We start from the raw sequence: 23,484 nt of genomic DNA, 5'->3' as shown, positions 1-23,484 counted from the left end.
ATGTGGATATTAGTCTTCTGTTCTGTCCAACTCGTCCCTGTCAGGCTTCTCCAGAACCACATTTCCGTAGCTTCTAGTATTGATTGTGCTTGTTTTCCCAAAGTCTAGGTCTCACAACCGTAAGTTAGCACTACAGAGCAGATTTTTATGTGCTAAAAATGTGAAAAATATTTATTTTTTATGTGCTGAAAAACTTTTAAATATGTGATAACAAATTAAAATTATTTTCCTATAAATTTCACATAACTACTCGCGCTCAAGTAAATAAGAAGTAAATAAGTATAACGTTTTGTATTAGAATATGGTGCTACTAAATGTGCTCTTTAAGGCAAATTGGTGTCTGTGTATGGAAACGTGCAGTATGGTATATTAATTTTTGATATGCCAGAGTAAATATTATGAATGGCTATTTTTTTCAAAAGGTAATGTTTTGTTTAAGTATGGCAAAAGCAACCTATCATCTTTGAAAAAATGGTACCAGTTTGTACTCACCCATCACACGCTGGAATATTAGTTGCTAGAAGTAGTCTCAGAATTGCAGTGAACAACAAAGGTCATCTCCAAATTGTCCATCTCAAATGCATGCCGATTATCTCTAAAGAATGCCTAATACTGTGAAAATGATCGCTCCACATCACTGGAAGTCAGACGTGCATAGTTAGAGAGGAATGTCACCAACACTAACACCATCAATTTTGCCAACATGAGCACCCTCTAATACATTAGAAATTTGGCACATATTTTGAAATCCTTTTTTCCTGAACAAATTTTGATATTTGACCTTTAACCGTCCCTGTGAATATAGCAATATAAATAATAATGTATGGGACATATTAATCTGTTTTGTATGGGGTAGTTTTGCTATTTCAGTTTATTTCAGAGTGTTGTTTTGGTGACAGTTTCTGTATTTTTTTTTTTTTTTTTTTTTTTTCACATTACGGCCACAAAACGTATAAAATTGAATTTCCTTTCATTTTACAGTCTAATAAAGGAAACTATTATGCATTTTCTTCCGTGTTTGTTACATTTTCTTGTAACCATTTTTATGTTTTCTTAGTTTAAGATTTTAAATTTGATGGTCAATTCGCATTGTAAATGTAGATATGTATGCTTTTATCTTGTCTTTTTTTTTAAATTAATGTTTCCCTATTTTTTATTTCTAAAAGTTAGCCGGTATAGGGCATGTGAAAATCAAAGTATTACCAGGAATTATTGATGTAAGTGTGATGGAATGTTTAATGTCTCAAGATATGCTAATGGCTTCTGCGGGTGCAAATGTGAAAGATTCCTGTACTGTGAAAAATTGCCTTTCTTTTGAGTCACTCTTAACATAGCTTGGGGTAGAACTCATGATTTGGACATAAGTGGCTTACTGCCAACACTGTTCAAGATAATATGGATATTGTTGAGGAAGAATAAACTGGTTTTCTATGTAGTATTATGATGGAAAGGAAAAGGAGGAGGTGAAGGCAGACCCTCCAATGAGGGTGAAGGCATCTGCCATGCATGAGAAACTGCATGTAATTTTGGTGGTGGATTGTCTAATGCAGGGCCTCTCAGGGTGCATGCGCGTGGTGCATGCACTGTGCACGGTGCAAAAGACGACTTCGCTTGGCTGAACGGAGAGCAGACCCCCACTCCTCGATTTGCAGCAATAGCGCTTACTCTCTCTTTCCTCACGCCTGTCTCGCTCGCTCCCCCTGTCTCCCTCTTCCCCCCTTGCTACGTAGCGCTGCAAATCCGAGCTGAGTTGAGTAGAGCCGAGTAGAGCCGAGCTTAGCCGAGTAGCCCAGAGACGAAGCGTTGGCCCGAGTCGAACCGAGCCGCTCCGATGCACAGTGCACGGAGCTCTTGCGCCTCAATCTGCACGCGTGAGATTTTGGGCGTTTGAGAGGGCCTGGTCTAATGTGTGATATGTAAGTTGCAGGAATATTCGGGACAGCACAAACACCCAATTGCTGAGCCGTGGAAATTATCCATTTAAGATTATAATCCCTCAACTTGGCTGAGAATCAAACCTGAGGACTGAATGCCAAGACACTGACCATTCAGCCATGGAACCAGACATAGTAATATTATGAGTTTAATAAGCCATGTCCATCTCTAATTTCCTTCATCAATCAATTTTAGTCTCATTTTTGCAATTGATAACGTGAAATTGACTGAGTTATGAGCAATACCGCAGTCTGTGCTTGATATTGGTGTTTACACGTGAACAGGCTTGGCAGATTTGATGTTTAACCCTACAAGTGCCAAGAGTCGATTTTTTCAACTCTTCCGTTTGCTTTGTAGTGCCAGGGCCGAAAAAATTGACTCTGACTATGAGCATGTTTTCAGACATATAGCGACATCTTTTCACAATTCTTGGGAGCAGACGGTGGCGAGGAAGTTTCGTGATTGCGTGTAGTTAAGTTGTTACTCTAATAGGATATGTATTTCTGTTGTATTTACTCATTGAAGATGCATTGACCATGTGGTCATTGTAAACAGATATGGCTGACCAAATTGAAAACATTGCAGGAGATCTTGAGAGAATAAGTAGTTTATTGGAAGATGAGAGTTATTTTAGTGATGTGCAAGACGGTGAAATTAATAGCAGTGATTCTAAAGATGATAACAGCATACATGATTCTAGGGATGCCCAAGCAAGTGGATTTAGGGATGTCCAATCATTTGAAAACCCTGATGAAGATATACCACTGCACGTACGCCTCAGTTGTATTATAGATTGTATTTGAGTTGATCCTATCAGTGATACAATTAGTCATTCAGATGTCTCTTGGCAGAAAGTTAGCGGACCAGAGCCTGTAAAAAATGGTATCGATTTTATGCCAAGAAAAACTGGCTTCCAAGCTAACATCCCGAAATTTCAAATGCTATATCTTATTTTTTATTTTTTATTTTTATTTTATTTTTATTTTTTTTACCTGAAGAATTGTGGGGGATGATAGCTAGTGAAACAAATCATTATGCTGCTGAATTGTTAGAATAGCACTCGGATTATCTGGAGACACATCCTTGCAGCAGACTGAATATGTTCAAATCTGTAGATAAGGAAAAACTAAAAAAGTGGTTAGGCATTATTTTGAATATGGGTTTAAATCCCAAAAATGATTAAAAGAAATACTGGGATACTAGATTTTCCCAGTATATGCCATTATTTTCAAATGCAATGTCCAGGAATAACTTCCAATTAATTAACAGACTAGTGGTACATTTGAATTCAAATGCCACAGCAGTTCCAAGGGATGAACCTGGGTATGATTGTTGGCACAAGGTGAGACCCTTGCTAGACTTCCTAAATTTTTTGTGGAAGAAATTGTATATTCCTGCACAGGAAGTCTCACTAGATGAATCCTTGATTGGAATGAAAAATAGAGTTGCTTTCATATAGTACATGCCAAACAAGAAACATGCTCGATTTGGCATCAAAAACTCCAAACATTTGTGAAAGCAAAACTGGATATGTGTTGCATACTGAGCTGTACAATGGCAAGTACTTTTTTGCCTCATGTGACCCAGATGGCATGGCACAGAAAGTAGTTACTGAAATTGTTGGTAAATGCAACCTATATAATAAGAGGTACCATTTGTTTACTGACAATTTCTGTGCAAAGTATCAGTTAGCACATGTTCTCCATCAGAAAGGGGTCATGCTCACAGGAACAGTCTGAGCATATTCTAAGGGTCTTGCTAAAGAGCTCATGAAAACAAAACTGCAAGCTGGTGATGTCCTCTATTATAGAAAGGGGGAGGTGCTAGCTTGCGGATTCAAAGAGAAGAAATCCAGAAAGCCTGTATATAGCCTTTCCACTGCATGTCATGCTGAAACTGTGTTGGTGAAGGCAAAAAATGGTAAGGAGGTATCCAAACCATTGCATATTGCCAAACACTACAATAAACACGTGGGTGGAGTAGACCTGAAGGACCAGAAGGTGCATCATGTTGCTGCAAAACATGCTACAAGGAGATACTGGAGAAAAATCCTTCAAAATTTGCTTGACATGACAATGCTAAATTCGTACATTGCCTACTGTAACAACACTGACATCTGCCTCCAAATGAATTGTCACGACTACATTGTTGAAGTAGTGGAGACACTGGCAAAGAAACCAACCCCAGCTAGGCCTAATATTCCTCTGAAGCCATCACCTGGACCGTCTGGAGACAGTAGCCATTACTATGCAAAATTGCCTGCATGTCAAAAGCGAAAATGTGTTTCATGTGGTCCAACAAAAAAGCGGGGAAGATCATCACACTGGTGCCCAGGGTGCATTGTGGGAATCCATGAAAAGTGTTGGGGACAATTAGAGCACTATCACAGACCAAAAGGGCTTAAAAGGAAGTTGCCGTGTGACCAAAGGCTAGGGACCTAAAAATGGTTGAATATCTATGTAGTGTTCAATTTGAATGTTCTTCAGTGTTCAGGATACAGGTACAGACGTAGAAGTTTGAAACATTGTGTGGTGTTAGTTAATGATATTTTCAGTAAATTGTATATTCCAAAAGTATTTACTTACTAGGCAATTTTTTTCACAAAAACACCTCAAACTTTGAATCTAAAAATAAAAAATAAATTTAAAAAGAAGACTTCTGTCAAAATGTTTTGAAATATATATCTTCTGTTGATGTTGCACAAACAGCATTCAGGCTTAGGATTCACCAACCAAACAGCCTATAAACAAGCATGAGTTCAATATCCCTTCAGTTACAACAGATTTTGAAGTACCAGAATGCTCGAATTTTGCCCTGGAATGTAATGTTATTCCATGAAATGGATTGGCTTTAGCCTCTCTCATATCAACACAATCTTGGATGCTGACTTTATAAAATACTATTTTATCAATAGTCACAAAATGGGAATACACTGTAATCCTCATTTTTGGTAACTTTATATATTGCATCTTATTGTACTGGAAAAACAAACATGATACCATCTGACCCCTATATATTTTTATTATTTTATTTACTTATCTGGTCCAAGCTGGGCTTGTCATTGAGACTCATAATAACACTATTTTAGAATTTCATTCTATTGCAGGAAGTTTTGTTGTTTTTTTGATTTGATATATAAATGATTTCTCAGTATAGCTACTGAGTGCTTTACAATAATGATTTCAATGTAATCATGCAGCTTGCTCATCAGTTTGTGGCACCCTAGCAAATCATGAAAACTTTAGAGATGGTACCTTATTAACCGAGGAGAAGACCAGTCACTCTGATGGTACATTAGTGATGTTTATCCAAAAACTATGGTGTTGTGGGCTCATAAATACTTTCTTCTCCTTGCCAACCTCCAGTGATTTTTGACACTTGGAATCTAATTGTTGGGTGATCATTTTTTGCCTCATCTTTCATTCTATTAATCTGTATTTTTGTCAATATGACAATTGCTCCCTTTACTGGCAAAGCATTAAATCTCTTCATAAACCTCTATTCCAGTATGTACCGTACCCAGGGGTAAATACCCTCTAGGACGATGCCTCCATTCCTGTATGAACATCCGACTAACTCAGGGTTGGGCAGAGAGTGGGTTGGTCGTCATTGGGTCAGGCTATAAGTCGAAGTTCTTCACTTAAATATAAGTAAATGACAGGAAAATGGAGATATAACTCGAATGAGAAACAATAATATGGGGTAGGATGAGTTTATTCACAAATATCCCCGAATCATACTAATAAAAATCAAATAAATTAAATCATAAAATGTCATTAACAAAAACTCAAAATTAAAAAAAAAACTGGACATTAAAAACGTTAATTGATCAAAGAAATAAATGTGAAATGAAGTATCAAGCACCACATTAAATACTTGAATACTTTGAGGAATAATCTTCTTCTTATTGTCCATTGTTCATGTTTTCGGATAACATATGTACGCATAGACTGATACGCATTTATTTTGAATGGAGTCTCACTTGAAATATCACATTGATACGGATTTGTGATTTAATTTAGATTTAGAGTCGTCGCAAGATTAAATGTTAAAGGAAAATTACAATATAAAAGAAAGTTACGATGAACGGAAAATTAAGATAAAAAGAAAATTAAGACGCAATGGGACATGATATAAATTATGAAAAATACTAGTGGCATTTCCCTACGCTGTATATACAATGAACAACCATAAGCAAAATATCACATCTATTTACATCGGATAAAGAGAAAATCTTACATACTACACTGACTATGTGAATCGTGGTTCACCACAAAGGATCTAGTGAGAACTAGATTGACCATCAATATAACTCAGCACTCGGGCTGTTTCCCATTTAACAAGAAGACAACATATTCGAACAACAAGAAACATCTTAAAACACCATCCTGTAAGAGAAAACATATAATTATCCATCATATTCATGTGGAAAGCAATGGGCAACATTGCCTTCTTCTGCTGCAATTGCGCACTCAACAGTGCGGTCATTCGTCACTTATTTCCTGCTATGCTATGAGGTGAAAGGAAATGTTGGAACTCAACACTGTACTGAGGCTTGGATTCTGTCCGCCAAGATTGTAACATGGAAATACCATCTCATTCACGCCGTCTAAATAAACACAGCCAATATATCAGCTTGCAATGCGATATCATCTTTCGTCGGCTATACGGAAACTCAAGTACAATCATATTCCTTCCTAGCATGCTTCGACAGTTTAACACACATCAGACTCATTGGTCTGGAATCAATTCCGTCAATTCTGATAATTACTATACTCTCAGAAGACAATAGCAGGTACATATCCACTGCACATTATTCTTTCACTTATCAGGCATGCAATCGGCCTGCATAATCACTTTATAACTCTGCATGCATTATAACTTCTCACATCTCTTACACATCACATCAGCCTTTTACATTATGAGACCGGGTTCATTTCCCTTGCAAATCGTTGGGCAAAAACAGATTCCAACCTAAATTCGAAGATCCTATTCTTTCAACGTTGTTATGCAGCTCCTTACGTACAGCTTCTGAAATACCATGCGTCATGCAATTTAACTGTTACTAACTCTCTGAATAATCAAAATAAAATAACGTAGCAAGTGTTTAACTTTGAAATTGGATGAACTTGTCAATCTAATCCTCCTAGCACTAATATACACGGAAAAATCGTAATAATACTAAACTAAATTATCATGCATAAATGAACAACAAATAATCCTAACAAATCCCTCATTATCCCAATTAACTAGTCATAAATCAAAATGAAAATATAGAGAACATGCATTTCTCTCTTATCCGTATATACAACAATATAAAAGTGAAATAAACACATGCCGTTAGGCTTACTTTATGTTAACTAAAATCCCTATTCTAAACTGCACTAGTATTTTAACATAACCCATATAACATTCCATAATTAATACATGCGCCTTATCTTGGACGACTCTCTGGATACATGGCAGCGGCTCTCATCCCCGCCTCTTAGGTGTCTACTCCATGTTGATCACTGCTTCAACACATAGAAATACACTTCCATCTTCCATAGGCGAAGCCATCTTCTTGCTGAAAGTTATTGAACACTGCAACACAGAAGGTTTTGGATGAATATCTCTTCACCGCTCAATTCTGCATGTGCTGAACAACTCTTTCTTGGCTATAAACTCAGCCAACACACTGACATATAAATACACTGTAAATTTTACACTTGAGGGTTTATGTACACAGTTATTGAGAGCGGCACGCGGTACGTATCGAGAGTTCCTCGTGAAACGCAACCGACATGAAATTGAGACCACGGAATGTCTCTCCTCCACTTTCTAAACTGCGGCTAATTATCACAGTCTATATATTGATAGTGAACTTTGCGATATACTGATCTGCAATTAACTCTGCATCAGTTAATTTATTCAACTGCATGACTGAAACACCGTCTATTGGTCTTAAAAACCATATACTGGTGCTGATATATTCACGTGGCAACTTTTAAGTACAATTCTCGCAGCACATCGAACAACGTCCACCTCACGTCAGTATCCGCGATCAGAGTTGCACTTCTTCACTATCCAAACTGCGTGACCAGGGTGACGCTTTCCAGAGCTTGGGATGCTAAGCAAGCGTGGGTAACGCCGTTGTAGCCAAAGGATTCCCGCTTGTCCAGACAAACCACCAATCAGAATGCTTGCCATTTATAATGACACAATAGTAATTATTACATATCAATAAAACACAGTTCAAATAACATCAAATCTCTTCCTATAATTTTTATATCGTATACCAGAATATTATTTCACTTATAGACCTGTGGAAATCCATCAAATAACAGAATATGTCTCAAGCAACTGTACATGTTGGTCAACCTGGGATTATCACTTCGCGCGATGCAGACTCCACATTTGCCATATCCTCACGTTCTCATTGGCTGAACATTTCTCATGGTCAGCATCGTACACGTGCCGAGATATGCCAACTCCTAGTGACGCTAAGCCATTCTCACAGTCCCGAGGAAGTATTGGGCAATATCCAGCGACTTGATGGCTCCATCGACTTCCCGTCTCAGCTATCCTGCGTTTCATTACTTTACCATATATGACTGAAATTCATATCAATAAAATTTATATATTATGTCAAATAATGACCTGAATCTCTTATGGGCCAGCAGGATACGGCTCAAGTAGCTTGAAGGGCGTTCGCTAGCATCTCACGAATATTATGCCGTTGATTCTGGTAAGTTCTCTGATCGGACAGCTGCCTAGCACATGATAAAGGACTTCATACTTGCTACAGCATTGTCTGCAGACATTTTTTCAAATAAAAACTAAAGGATGGTTTCACTTAACATAATTTTTTTTTTAAATACATAGACCAAAAGAAAATCAAAAGAGAAGTGTTCTAGACTTAACTCTGCTTGTCTTAAATTTATCACTTGCTGTGCTCTTAGCAAATCCAAGATATGTTCCACTCAAAATTTCCCAAGGTAGTTCATCTGGTTGTGGAGTGTTCTTCCAAAATTTTGTTTTCTTTGCCAGTTTGAAAACATCATTTGGATTCCAGCAAAAACTGAAGGTACCGTTGCAATGACTATGATGTCAACTGTTAGTAAAAACTGTGAACTTTCTCAAATGGATGGATGAACTTCTTGTTTATTATTTTGAGTTTCTTTGTTCTATGAGTAATATTAGTACATTCCTGTTATTTCTACTTTAAAGTTTAATTGTGCTTATGTAGCCATATGTTTTATCTCTTTAACATGTGATGATATATTATTTCTCTTGTTTTTTAGGGATTGATATAGAACAAGTAACAATTGTGGTGAATTTTGACCTTCCCATGACACAAAATCGTAAAGCTGACTGTGAAACATACCTGCATCGAATTGGAAGAACAGGACGCTTTGGCAAGGCTGGTATTGCCATAAACCTCATAGAAGGTCAAGAAGCCCTTAGTATACTTAAGCAAATAGAGGATCATTTTGGTGAGTGTAAAATAGGGTACAACTACTGTTAAAAATCATACTGCAACTTCTTCTCTCTTAGATCATTTTCTTTTGCTGGGTAGATATGTTGGCTTTTCCGTGAAGTTATTTAATTGCAGTATCACCCTATCCTTATTGTACCAAATTGTATTTTTCCTTTAGGTTGCATTCAGTTTTTAATCTTTACCAACAATCAGTGAGATGAGAGTTCCCTTAAAATGTTCCTGAAAGTTTAACTAAGAAGTTCCACATTTGAGACATGGCAAGTTGATTTACATCATCATTCTGAAAGCAGTCCTTATTTTTGCTAAGCAGAAGTGAATAAAAATGAAATAAAATGAATAAATAAATAAGCATATTCATCCTTTATCATTAAACAAAAATGTTGGCCGATAATATTACAGGTTGTTGTTGTTGTTGTTGTTGTTGTTGTTGCAATGTGATATTTATTATGAAGTGAGTAGAGTTAGCAGAGGGGGAATTAAATCACAATTTCTTTTCCGATAAGCAGTGGAGAGCAAAATGACGGAAGTGTCGAGATGGATACATTAAATGCAGAGTTGAAGTTGGGGCAGTGGAAGCAATCATGAAATGCTAGGCAAGGAGAGGCCAAGCTTAGATGGTAGCAAAACCAAAAGAAAAATATATCGGTGTATGCTTTAATGAGAAAATCCGGCACAAATTTTTTTAACAGCATAAGGAGGCACCTAGGATAAATTTAAAGACAAAAACCATGAAAGCAGGACCATAAGAGGATCAACAATTGTACCAGATACCAGTTTTACTTAGGGTAGATATATGTATTCTGACACAATTACAAGAAAACAAACAAGTTTTCAACTGTAAAGCATCAAATAGAATATCATAATTTTTTTCTCTAAGGTAGCTCAGGGAAGAATTTTACATAGAACATTTGGTTCTAGTTTATGCGTATTGCATTACTTACATTTCATCTGAGCCAGATTTCTAAAATACATCAGACTTGAAAATTTAACAGATTATTTCCCGATCAATACGGACAATTAAGCTGATAATTATAGATTATTTCCCAGCCATTGCAATTATGCAGGAAGAAAGGTTTTAGCAAACACTTACATACCCTCAAACTAGCCAATAGTAGATCAAAGTAGAACATTAAAAAGGACTCATAAATATCTATAACAAAGAAGAAATCCCCTATATTAGGAGTTTTTAACACAACCAACCCAATTTGTTAGAATAAGCCTGACTTGGAAAACACTGCACACTGTAGTCTTAAGTTATTTCTGGAGAACAATCATTTTTCGATGGATACATTTAGCTCAATAAGAATCGAAGATCTACCGTCTTCATCTATCCACAGACACATTTCACTTTAATGAAATCAACGTATTGATGGTAATAATTTCCTTTCTATCAAAGATTCAAGGATATTTTAAATCAAGCTCCCATTTTAAGTTTAAAAAAAGTAGAAATCCGCTGACACTTGTATTGAGATTAAGATTGAGTTTCGATAACCAGAGATATTTTACCCACCTGAATTTCAAAGATTCGTTATCATGTTTACAGTGCCTCATGGTGCGTTACCACTTAGTCGAGCAGCTCGTCTTCTTTCTCCCAAGTCTTCCCAGCCAAAACTTTGCAACATTTTTGTAACGTTACTCTTTCATCGGAAATCACCCATAACAAATCAAGCTGCTTTTCTTTGGATTTTTTCCAGTTCTTGAATCAAATAATCCTGCTGAGGGTCCCATACACTGGAACCATATTCTATTTGGGGTCTTATCTGAGACTTGTATGCCCTCTCCTTCACATCCTTACTACAGCCCCTAAACACCCTCATAACCATGTGCAGAGATCTGTACGCTTTTATATTTACACTCCTATTTATGTGATTACCCCAATGAGGATCTTTCCTTATATTAATACCTAGGCACTTACAGTGATCCGCATAAGGAACTTTCACCCCATCAACGCATTAATTAAAACTGAGAGGACTTTTTCTATTTGTGAAACTCACAACCTGACTATTAACCCCGTTTATCATCATACTATGGCCTGTTGTCCACCTAACAACATTATCAAGGTCATTTTACAGTTGCTCACAATCTTGTAACTTATTTATTACTTTATACAGAATAACATTGTCCAGAAAAAGCCTTATCTCTGATTCCACTTCTTTACTCATCATTTATATATAAGAAAACATACAGGTCCAATAATACTGCCTTGAGGAATTCTCTGATATTTATTTTCTAGAAATATAGCAATCCATTCAGTCACTCTTTTGTCTAGTCCAATTGCACTTATTTTTGCCAGTAGTCTCCCATGATCCACTCTATCAAATGCCTTAGACAGGTCAATCGCAATACAGTCCATTTGACCACCTGAATCCAAGATATCTGCTGTATCGTGCTGGAATCGTACAAGTTTGAGCTTCAGTGGAATAACTTTCCTAAACCTGAACTGCCTTCTATCAAACCAGTTATTCATTTTGCAAACATGTCTAATAGAATCAGAAAGAATGCTTTCCCAAAGCTTACATGCAATGCATGTCAAACTGACTGCCCTGTAATTTTGAGCTTTATATCTATCACCCTTTCCATTTATATACAGGGGATACTATAGCAACTCTCCATTCATTTGGTATAGCTCTTTCATGCGAACAATAATCAAATAAGTACTTTGGATATGGTACTATATCTCAACCCATTTTCTTTAATATATTCGCAGAAATCTGATCAATTCCAGCCGCTTTTCTAGTTTTCATCTTTTGTATCTTATTGTAAATGTCATTGTTATCTTATGTATATTTTAATACTTCTTTAGCATTAGTGACCTCCTGTATGTGGACATTATCCTTGTAACTAACAATTTTTACATACTCACATACACACTCCCCGTGTTCATTAATGATTCCTGGAATGTCCTTATTGGAACTTGTTTCTGCCTTAAAGTACCTATACATACCCTTCTATTTTTCACCAAAATTTGTATGACTGCCAATTATGCTTTTTCATCATGTTGTCCTTAGCTGACTTCTTTGCTAGATTCAATTTCCTAGTTAGCTCCTTCAGTTTCTCCTCCCATTCTAACTCTATTTCTTTCCAATCTGCACCTTGTTTGTAGTTTCTTTATTTCTCTGTTTTAATAAAGTGGGTCTTTACCATTCTTTACCACCTTTAAAGGTACACCATTCTTTACCACCTTTAAAGGTACAAACCTGTTTTCACATTCCTCAGCAATTGCTTTAAACCATGACTGACTTGTTGCGTCGCTCTTGATAGCTTCTTACTGGCCTTGACAATCGGGTCCACACACTGTAATCTGAGTAGTTTCATAGCTCAACACGTGGCACTGGCGACCTAAGATTTTATGGTAGAAATGCATACTCCTCTATGGAAAAGATATTGACTTTCATTGCTGATTTATCATAATTTGGAGGTATGGAAAATGTTACATAGGTTAATACTGTTAGAATTATTGATCCTAAAGACTACTTTAGTTGATATTCACCAAAATAATGTCAGTAATGAAATTGCGGTGAGGTGGTGTATTCCAGCTGATGTTCTGATATTGACTTTGATTGCCGATTTATCTTAATTTAGAGTAATGGAGGGGTATGTTTAGAGTTCGTGGTTTATAGCATTTAAAAATCAGAGATTTAGCATTTTGATTTTCAAATTTAGCGTTTTGTAGCATCTAAACTTCTCAAATTTAGCGTTTTGTAGCAAATTGGTTAAAAATAGGCACAATTTGCTGAATTGCACACACAATGGTTGGGAGTAAAATCATACTGTTTAATCACACATTGCTCGTCATGCAGTTTTGAATTCACTATGGAAACCAAGACAAACATCAACATAAGACTGCAAGAAGTATTAACGAACACACAGGAATATGCTTATTTTCAAATTTACAAACACAATTTCAAAGTGAAAAATACTATTCTGAACGTATTTATTTATCACAGTACAACACACCTACAAGGAAGAGGAATTTCAATGATGATTTAAGTACAACCTGCCAATTGTTTAAAAGGTGTCCTCCTTCATTTGAGACCGCCTATCAGTTACAATTATGTTTTACTTGCTAAAAAAAAACTCTACATCGACACTGTTCGTAGAGGCCCAAATGGACAGAAGTGCTGCCAAGGCAAAGGAAGGCCTGCAAAACATTTTTTTTCTTCAAGTTTTTGATTGCAGAGTTGGCACATCAATATAGACCATCTGTATCCTTACATAAAAATGTCCCGATTTGTGACTTTCGGCATGCTGTTTGATCGTCACTTCGCTTCCACCCATGGCTAACAGACAATAAAATAAATCGCTACCGTACTTTTAAACAGAACTACTACTCAACACCAATGTCAAGAATAACCGACTAAGATCAAGGGTCAACACACAAAGAGAATGAACATGGTGCTTGAAAGTGTATTTGCTGTTTGATTGACTGGTCTTTGCAGTGCTCTTTAGGCAGTGAAAGAAATTCCACACAGGCCCTTTGGCCTACTTGTGAAAGGAAATATTCCCTTACATACTATTTATTTTTTCGTCACTTAAACATAAATTTGATTAATCACATAAGAATATACAAAGCAAAGTGAGCTTTTAGCTCGTCTATAGTAACAGGAAACCAATATTTTTGTTCGTAGGTATTACTGGTTTCAAGGGAAGCAGATAAATTAGCGAGAAATGTAGAGGCATAGGCATTGGTTTCCTTAGTAACATGATCCCAGAACTGTGGGGTTAGAAATTCATTCCCTAAGTCCATTTCTTTCGGATTATTACCCAACCCCCTCCTCACTATAGAGTGAATTTCAAAAACTGGTTTACATGTTACAGAAAGAGGCTTATTGTCAACAAGATCATAATTCCAAGTATCATTTTACTAGACGTCTCAACGGGCGAGTTGGCCGTGCGGTTAGGAGCGCGCAACTGTGAGCTCGCATCCGGGAGATAGTGGGTTCGAACCCCACTGTCGGCAGCCCTGAAGATGATTTTCCGTGGTTTCCCATTTTTACACCACGCAAGTGCTGGGACTGTACCGTAATTAAGGCCATGGCCGCTTCCTTCCCATTCCTAGGCCTTTCCTGTCCCATCATCGCCGTAAGACCTATCTGTGTCGGTGCGACGTAAAGCAACTCCCCCCCCAAAAAAAGGAAAACTAGACTTCTCACTCGCTCTTGTTGCATTCTGGTTTTGTCACGTAGTTTCAATTGGCACTATCATCTCGGAACTGAAATCGGAATCACTTTCATCACTGTCATTTGAAGAAGAAGAAGTATTTTCACTCTCCAGAGAATCTTTTCCACTTTCAACATCCTATTTTCAAGCCAGTTACGAATAAACTCGTCCATGCCGCGCTTGGATGCCGCCATGATTGTTTACAACGAGCGGCAAAATGAGGTGCTTTTAATTTTCCGTATTTCAGCTCATAGTTACTATTTACACAGAGAAAATAGCGTCAGGTATCATCTGACATCAATCGGTTAGGCTGCAAAACAAAGAGAATAAATCTCTCCAACCAGCTAACTGTGATAATGAACTTATAGATGTTCCGTGCACCAAGACGGAAGTGTCTGTCAAAGCATGTTACCGCTTTACAATCGCAATGGGCGCCGTAATAATTATTTCTCCTGAAATAAATAACAACATTTTTATCTTATTTTTAAGAAAAATGCATCGTTTATAAATATATATTTATTTCGTATAAAACTGAGAGTTTCGCATCTATTTAGCATAAATTGTATAATTTCGCATTGAACCAATTTTGCATTTTATCGCGAATTCGAAACCGCTAAAAACCACCCGTACGGGTCATATAAGATGAAGGCACATACACTGACAAAGTTTCGGCATATTTCGCATTTATCGCAAATGCTAAAAATCACAAACTCAATGTATGTTACATTGACTAATACTGTTAAAATTATTATTCCTAAAGGCTATCTTCATTGATATTTGCCAAAATAACATCGTGAAATGAAACTGCAGAGAGAGGGAGTAGTCCTACTGACGTTCCTTAACTGTGAGGAATAATAGTAATTGCTTTTATTATCCATAGAGTGTAGATGCATATCAGAACTTACCACAATACTTTTGTCTTCTGATGTTAATGTTGAGATTAAAATTTAATTGTTCAATTAGAGTTTTAAAATTCTTCAAGTGCTGATGTCGGGAAGGAGGCGTGGTCAAAATATAAAAGTCTTGTTTTTTCTACTTAAATATTTGATGTATGGATAACATAAATATTTTGACTGAAATATGTTTAAATTTCAATATATACAGTTTCAGATTACATTTCATTTATACCTAGCTCTTTTTTCAATAAAAAATTAGTGAGAGAAAAGTATTTTAAGTAAATACTTGGCAAAACTGTTCATTGCACAGATAACACTTAGCCTCAAACATTGGCCTTACTGTCATAACAGTAATGGTTCCTACATGCCAGTGTTTAAATGTTAAAATTCAGGTTATCTTGGAAAAAATATGTTATGTTGCTGTCATGTGGCAAATATGACTCGACCTAAAGGATTATTCAATCAAAGAAAATTTAGGGATAGTAAATACCCGAAAATAGAAACGGAAAACTAAGATAAAAGTGCTAATTCAAGGGTGGTTGTTGGTGGCTATAATACAAACTTAGATGTTTCAGTCATCCTTGTGCTTGTTACGTCATTTCTGCTTCAGGCATGTCTCCACTTTCTGCTAGTTGTTCTACAGTGAAACTGATATTTGAAAATGAATTTTTAAGTAAATCTCAACTGTATCAGAATTCATCAAATTATTTTTTCATAGATTTCAATGTAGTGTTCTCAACTTTGCATCACCTTGTTCGTTGAAGTACGAGGCAATAGGTGATATCTGAAAAATGCGTAAACTTTGAAGTGATTTCCTGAAATGAAGGCTAAAAACAACAGAAGAAGCAGAATTAGTGTTCGGGACAAAGTTATTGCGAGAAATTGCTTTGAGCCACTCCTTAGTTTTGTCCTGGTCTACAGGGAATTCATGAAATGATAGTGTTCATTTGCTTTTTTTCCTGTTCGAAGTACAAAAAGGCACACAGCAATACATGTTTGAATATTTCCATACACAGTTAAAGAAAAACAAAACACTAAACTACACAATAAAAAGAAAAAGAATTAGCACATAAATTAGAATTCTTATTTAGGTTGAAATTACAGCGAGAAACCACTTTGAACCGCTCATTACATTTTTTCTTGTGTGCAGAAAATTTCTCTCCGAAATACAGAAAGGTGCACAACAATATTGCATATTCCTAGACTTGTAAATACAATTTTAAAAACCAAATCACACTGCATAATAAAAAAAATTAACTAATTAAACAAGCCAACGAACACCTCATTGCGAACACTTGACCAACATTTACAACAGCAAAACAATATATATGAAACTGGAAATGTTGTAATTTGCGATATAGAGTTTCCTGTCAGTGACTTAGGAGGCCAGCGCCCTAGCGGCATTGTGGTGAAACTTTCCAATTACAGCTTTATGCTGGGCTTCGCGAGAGATTGTCAAGGCCATTATAAGGAGCACAGCGAGGGATTCAGTTGGCCATATTTAAACCCATCCCAGATTCTGTTTACATTTTTATTTACCATTTTCCACTGATCATAGTTACTTTTTAAAAACTCCCTCATGCTTGCTTTGTCAGCCATATGGTAATGCCTAATAGTCCTACTTTTATTATCTTCCTTTCCATCACATATTTAATTAGCACAAAAACAGCTTTGTGATCACTAATACCATCTCTTACTTTGGTTTCACTGTAGAGCTCATCTGGTTTTACCAGCACCACATCCAGAATATTCTTCCTGTAGTTGGTTCCTGCACTTTCTGAATCAGCTGTCCATCCCATTTTAACTTATTTGCCATTTGTTGGTCATGCTTCCTGTCGTTTGCATTACCTTCAGAATTGACGTTTGGTAAATTGAGATCTGCTACAATCGCATTCTTTTCCATGTCATTTCCCACAGAGCTGATTATCTTATCAAATAATTCTGAATCAGCATCAGCGCTACCCTTTCCCTGTTTGTACATTCACCGAGCTCAGTTAGCTGCAGTCGCTTAAGTGCGGCCAATATCCAGTATTCGGGAGATAGTGGGTTCGAACCCCGCTGTCGGCAGCCCTGAAGATGGTTTCCCGTGGTTTCCCATTTTCACACCAGGCAAATGCTGGGGCTGTACCTTAATTAAGGCCACAGACGCTTCCTTCCCACTCCTAGCCCTTTCCTATCCCATCGTCGCCATAAGACATATCTGTGTCAGTGCGACGTTAAGCAGCTTGCAAAAAAGACATCATTTACGTATTATCTTTAGAAATGAGCCTTACACCTAGAATTTCATATTTGTCATCTTTAACTTTTTTTGTAGCTTACAAATTCTTCTTTCACCAGAATTAATATTCCCCCTTCTACCATTCCTATCCTACCTCCACGATACACACTCCAGTTCCATGAGAAAATTTCTGCATCCATTATACCATTTCTCAGCCATGATTCAACTCTTATTACAATGTCTGATAAGTATATGTCTATTAAATTACTTAATTTTATTCATTTCTTTACAGTACATCTACAGTTCAACAGTAATATTTTTATGTCATTCCTACTTGACTTCCAGTTCCCTGTACCCTTATCACCGCTCACTGGATCACGCCATTTCCCGGAATGTACCTCCCTATAACCCTTCTAAACAAATTTCCTAACTTACACGTATGACTGCAGTTGAAGTGAAGGCCATCTGAATGCAGATCCCTTTCTCCTACCCACGCATTAGGATCTAGAAATTTCACTCCCAGTTTCCCACATATCCACTCTATAGTCTCATTTAAATCCCCAATCACCTTCCAGTAAGTATCTCTCCTACACAGTATTCTACTGATAACAATCTCCACTTCCTTAAACTTCACTTGTGCTGCATTAACTAGATCCCACACATCCCCAACTGTGTTCGTACTTATACCTGCTTGCCTTACATTGTTGGTACCAATGTGAAATACTGCCACCTTCTCCTTTCCCTCCTCCTACTCTTCTACTTTCAACATCTGCTTCAACCTAATTACTGGATAACACTCTAGCCTGGTTCCCTTTCCTCCGCACACTTTACAGTAAAGGCCAGCTATTTTATCCTACTATGCTCTGATAGATACACACAAAGATATAGCAGGCAAGAGACTATCTAAATACACCGTATCTCCACTTCAATTCTCAACTGAAATGTAATTATATGATTTTTACAGCTGGTAGTTACTATTATTTTCCCAACAACATGGGATGGAGAATAAAGGTGCCCATAAATGCTGAAAAATAAGAGTTTGTCTAGAATAATTTCTGTCAAAACTACGTCGGGGACTTGAACTGGAGTATTATTAGGATATAGGAATTTGATTATTAACTTTTACTCAGTGAATAAACGAAGGTACAGAGTATAAAGTATGCCGGGGACCTAGAACTACAATTTATTGGAATACTGTAATCAGCTGTTTCTTGTATTTGTTTATTCAACTACCATATACTCTTTGATCTTGTCGGAATGCAGCAAACTCATCAACAATCCAAAGACTGTTGAGTAATTATCCAGTGAAATACCATACATTCTCTTTAACTTCTGTTTGAATGAATGTTTACAGGCGTATCATGTTATTTAATTGAATGAATTATTACCTTCGTGATAGTTTGAACGGATATCTATACGAAATACCGGAAAAGCTGTGGAATTTACAACTCCTTATGATAATCTGCCTTTGTAAGTATTATACCAAAAAACCTACAGATATTCAAAATAAAAATTTCAAGTTAATATTATTACCTAAATTATTTCCTAAACGTAAATTCGAAACAAAGTACACCAAGCTAGCCTACACTGCCTAAACAATGTAATCTACTTAACACCAACTGAACTACTTGTTATAAACTTCAAATACATATCACTACTCCCAATTTCTACCAACAAACACTGAACACCAATATATAAATAGCATGAAATGGAATCACACACACACACACACACACACACACACACACACACACACACACACACACACACACACACAAAATTAAACAATTTCAATAGGTTTTAACTACTTTATCACCACGATAATGCAAGAGAACTCTGAACAGCCAACCATTCACAAGTGCATCCTCATGCTCGGTAAACTGGTGCTGGAAGAGTCAGAATCACTCTCATCGTCCTAGAATACAATGTCACTTCCACTGTCTGTAACATCGCTGCTGCAAGAAAATGAATGAAATATAAGTGAAAAGTATTCATTGTCCCTAAGTATGTCTTCCTTTTTTTTTTTTTGTCTGCTACAATACCATGAAACAGTGGCTGGTGCCCTTGCACTACGACAGGAGTTTGTCTAAGAATTTGAAAAACAAGTTATTTACCATTCCGTGGCTTCTTAATTAAGAGAGCAGGTGCACAATATGTTTTATAATTGGGTTTTGAACTTAATTTTCTGTGTACTGCCCAAATGTTCTCAACGTTTTAATTTTTATTAAAATTTAAATCCCAGCCATTAGAGGAGAAATTCTCGCTGGGGCTATGTGTAATTAGGGTAACATCCTACTTTATGGTAATTATTGAGCTCAGAATGTTTTAAGTAAACCTTGGAGTTACAGGAGTGACAGAGTCCCACATCCATTTGACAGGCCAGGGACCCTATGGAAACAAGTTGCTAGCCCCTGAACGATCACGAATTCCATTTTGAATTGCCCTATTGGTTTTTACACTCCATTTCTGTGGAAACAGCACATTAATAGCACCTTCCATTTCTCAACTTACGTTCTTAAGTTAGTGCTGGCACATGGAGCAGACAAGAGCAGGTATTTACCATACAGAAATTAAAGTGTTGCCAGAAGCATTTGGTGAACAGTTTTTAAGCCATACCTGATGTATTGGAAGTTTACACGATTAAAAATCTGTTGGGAGTCAGCTGAAGGTGACCATTGAGGATGCTCTTTGATTTCAACCAACACTGCTCATTTGATGAGAATTAACAGAATAATATTTTCCACTACATCTTCGACTGTCTGAGAAAAGGCAATGAAGTGTAATATTTCTGTTGGTAATGTCATGAAATCTTGACAGAAAAGTTGGGAATATGTCACGTTGGATTCAAATTCCTCCTATGTATATTGTTCGCAGTGCAGAAAGGAAATCCTGTTATAATCTACCAAGAACGTTTGAATCACACAAATAAGAACAGAATTTTCCTTAAAAAATGATGAAGAATGACTGTACATGTACAATGCTGAAACCAGTTGGGTCATCACAATGGGTGTCCGGCTCCATGGCTAAATGGTTAGCATGCTGGCCTTTGGTTGCAGGGGTCCCGGGTTCAATTCCCAGCAGGGACGGGAATTTCAACCTTAATTGCTTCATTTCGCTGGCACTTGGGCTGGGTGTATGTGTTGTCATCATCATCATTTCATCCTCATCACGACACGCAGGTTGCCTACGGGAGTCAAGTCAAAAGACCTGAACCTGGCGAGCCGAACTTGTCCTCGGACACTCCCGGCACTAAAAGTCATATGCCATTTCATCACAATGGGTGTGAAAAAATTCTCTGAGTCCAAAGAGAGGTTAATCAGGAGGTTAAATGTGAAGGTTAGGCTCAATTATTTTCTATTTCAAAGTGTTATTCATCACAGATTTACTCCATAGGGACAAACTGTTGATTGTTGCCTCTTGCATGAAACAGATCCTCAGTTAACCTCACGTGGACAAGTAATCTTCGTTGCATATGCTCCTCCTGCTTTCTTAATTTTGCCTCATTAATATTTTTCTGGGAGAGCCTAGAGTAAAATCCTGTAATTTGTTGATGATTGCAGTATAGGTCCATATCCTTTGCTTTCTTTCTGCCCCTTTCTACATAGTTTTAATTTCAAGAATTAAAGCAACAAATGTCATGTCTTTACTGTATGTTACAGGTAAGAAAATCCAGCTGCTAGATACAGAAGATGTGGATGAAATTGAGAAGCTTGGTCAAGACTGATGATGGAGTGATGTGAGATGTGTGGACTCTCATCAAAGTGGTGCATCATGACCTTCATTTAGCTTGTAAGCTGAAGAGATCTGATAGTGAACACCTAAAGACACATTCAGAAACCAATACCTTTTTGTTGGACATGCGCTGATAGAAACTGTAAAGTGAAGAGTAGTTTTGGCTTTTTAATACTACATCATGATTTTTATGTTTTTTTAACATGTGAACAGTTTCATAAGATTCATAATTTTCCCTCATAAATTCACCCCATGAGTGATACACTTGTTTGTCCAAAGCCATCCCATGCCCCACCTGTTATTGTCTTTGTTGTCTTGTTTCCAAGTTGTTTTGACCATTCTCCTTTGAAGAATAATAATATGGTAACCCACAAGATATTATGTTCTCCCAAAAACAACGAGTAAATTTAGTAATAAAGTATTTCTTCTGTGCATTAATCACTGGGAACCTATTGATTCCACAGTGGTAAATATGGAAAGAAAATACAAATATAAAGCTTATAAGCCAAATTATGACTACAATAGAAGATTCAGTAATGTGCAACTCAAGGCATAATCCCACAGACTTGTTAAATAATTAATAATATTGGTACAAACTGCAGTGATGAATTACTATTAGGACTCGGAACTTGCACCATATTATTTTCGTAAATATTGCTATTGGGACTGGGAACTTGTACCGTGTTATATTCATAATTAAAAGTCTTATGGTCATGGTATCCCTCTGTTTGTTGAAAGCCTGTGATTTTGATTATCTAAACGTTCCTTTATTGCCACATAGTATAGATGATTGTTCATAAGAATGAAATTAATTAGTGATTCCAAATTGATAAGTAAATGACATGTACACTCAACTGCACAAAAATTCTGCTCAGAAATTGCCTGTTGCAAAAGATGACTCAAAATCAACATGAACATATTGTTGCAGGTGGTAGGATTTAAATTATTATCTCTTCAGCCACCGGCTATCCACAGTTTATGAATATCCTGTCATTTCGAGAATGTATAAAATTAAATATCTCCTTATCTGCCAATTTTTGTGCAGTTGAATGTACATCCTACTGTTGATTTTAATTGATATGCTCCTCTGGAACCAAGAATGGAAAACAATGTGGGCTCTTAGGAAGCCTTATAATTTAATTCCTTCATATCTGTGAGATTTCATGGAAGAGAATAAATTTTGCAAAGTTTCATCGTTTCAAATTTCCATTTGTGTAGTAACAGATATTTCTTCTTCTTTTCCGTGAGGCCTGCTAGGGACCACGTCAATTTCAATTCATCCTTCCTTGTTGTTTCTTCTTCCGTTCTTTCCAGTATTGCTTCATTCATGCTTTATTCTTCTCTCCTAAGACCACTTCGGACTGGGTTTCCTTTTTTCCTTTCCATTCTTCCTTGGAATCCTTCCATTCTTAAAACCTTCTTCTTTTCATAGCTTCCTCTTCTCTTATTTCCTTTCTTTCTTGACCTCTTGTATCCGGTTTCTTGTTGACTTTCTCTTCCTAAGGTTCTTGAAAATTAGATAAGGGTTTCTTGTTGTAAAATTCTTAGTGATGCCATATGCTCTATCTTCTACAGCAGATTTTTCCTAACAATTTCCTTGAATTATTTCTCCCAGGAATTAGAATTTCTTTACTTTCTCAATTCGACCAGTATCTGTCAAAAATTTTGGAGTGTTTTTTGTTTTAATGTTTGTTATAAATTTTATTTCTACAGAGATTCTCAAACCTGTTTTGTTGGTTATTTCTTCCAAGAGATTGATTTGTGCTGTTGTATCTGTCTGAAAGTATAGCAAAAACATCTGCAAATGCCAGACAGTTCTTTTCGACTCCTTTGTTCTTTCTCCACAAAGTTATTGACAAACTGTTATGTTCTTTTATCTTTCATTCCAAATTTTTACAATTTGCTCTAGGATACAGTTGATACCAATATTTATCTTGATAAGTTTTGATATTTTGCCCATAATTTTATTATTATTATTACAGTAAAACCTCATTAAGATGTTTCTGCAGGGGACAAGGAAAAATAACGTGTTAAGCAAGAAACCGTACTACTGAATACACAAA

At 36.6% G+C, this 23,484-nt stretch overlaps 1 protein-coding gene across 1 annotated transcript in view; it reads left to right on the top strand.

Moving 5' to 3' along the window:
* Dbp80 (putative ATP-dependent RNA helicase Dbp80) overlaps positions 1 to 22,403 on the top strand; it is a 152,565-nt gene extending 130,162 nt beyond the window's left edge. The window contains exons 9-10 of the mRNA XM_067150554.2: positions 9,219 to 9,410; positions 21,349 to 22,403. Coding sequence (XP_067006655.1) covers positions 9,219 to 9,410; positions 21,349 to 21,413 — 257 coding nt within the window. The 3' untranslated portion in view covers positions 21,414 to 22,403. The remainder of the gene's footprint in view (positions 1 to 9,218; positions 9,411 to 21,348) is intronic.
* The last annotated feature ends 1,081 nt before the right edge of the window (positions 22,404 to 23,484 follow it).

The sequence above is a fragment of the Anabrus simplex genome, chromosome 6, assembly GCF_040414725.1.
Source record: "Anabrus simplex isolate iqAnaSimp1 chromosome 6, ASM4041472v1, whole genome shotgun sequence".
Taxonomy (NCBI): domain Eukaryota; kingdom Metazoa; phylum Arthropoda; class Insecta; order Orthoptera; family Tettigoniidae; genus Anabrus; species Anabrus simplex.
The sequence above is the reverse complement of the archived record's forward strand: the minus strand, read 5'-3'. Positions and strand labels throughout refer to the sequence as shown.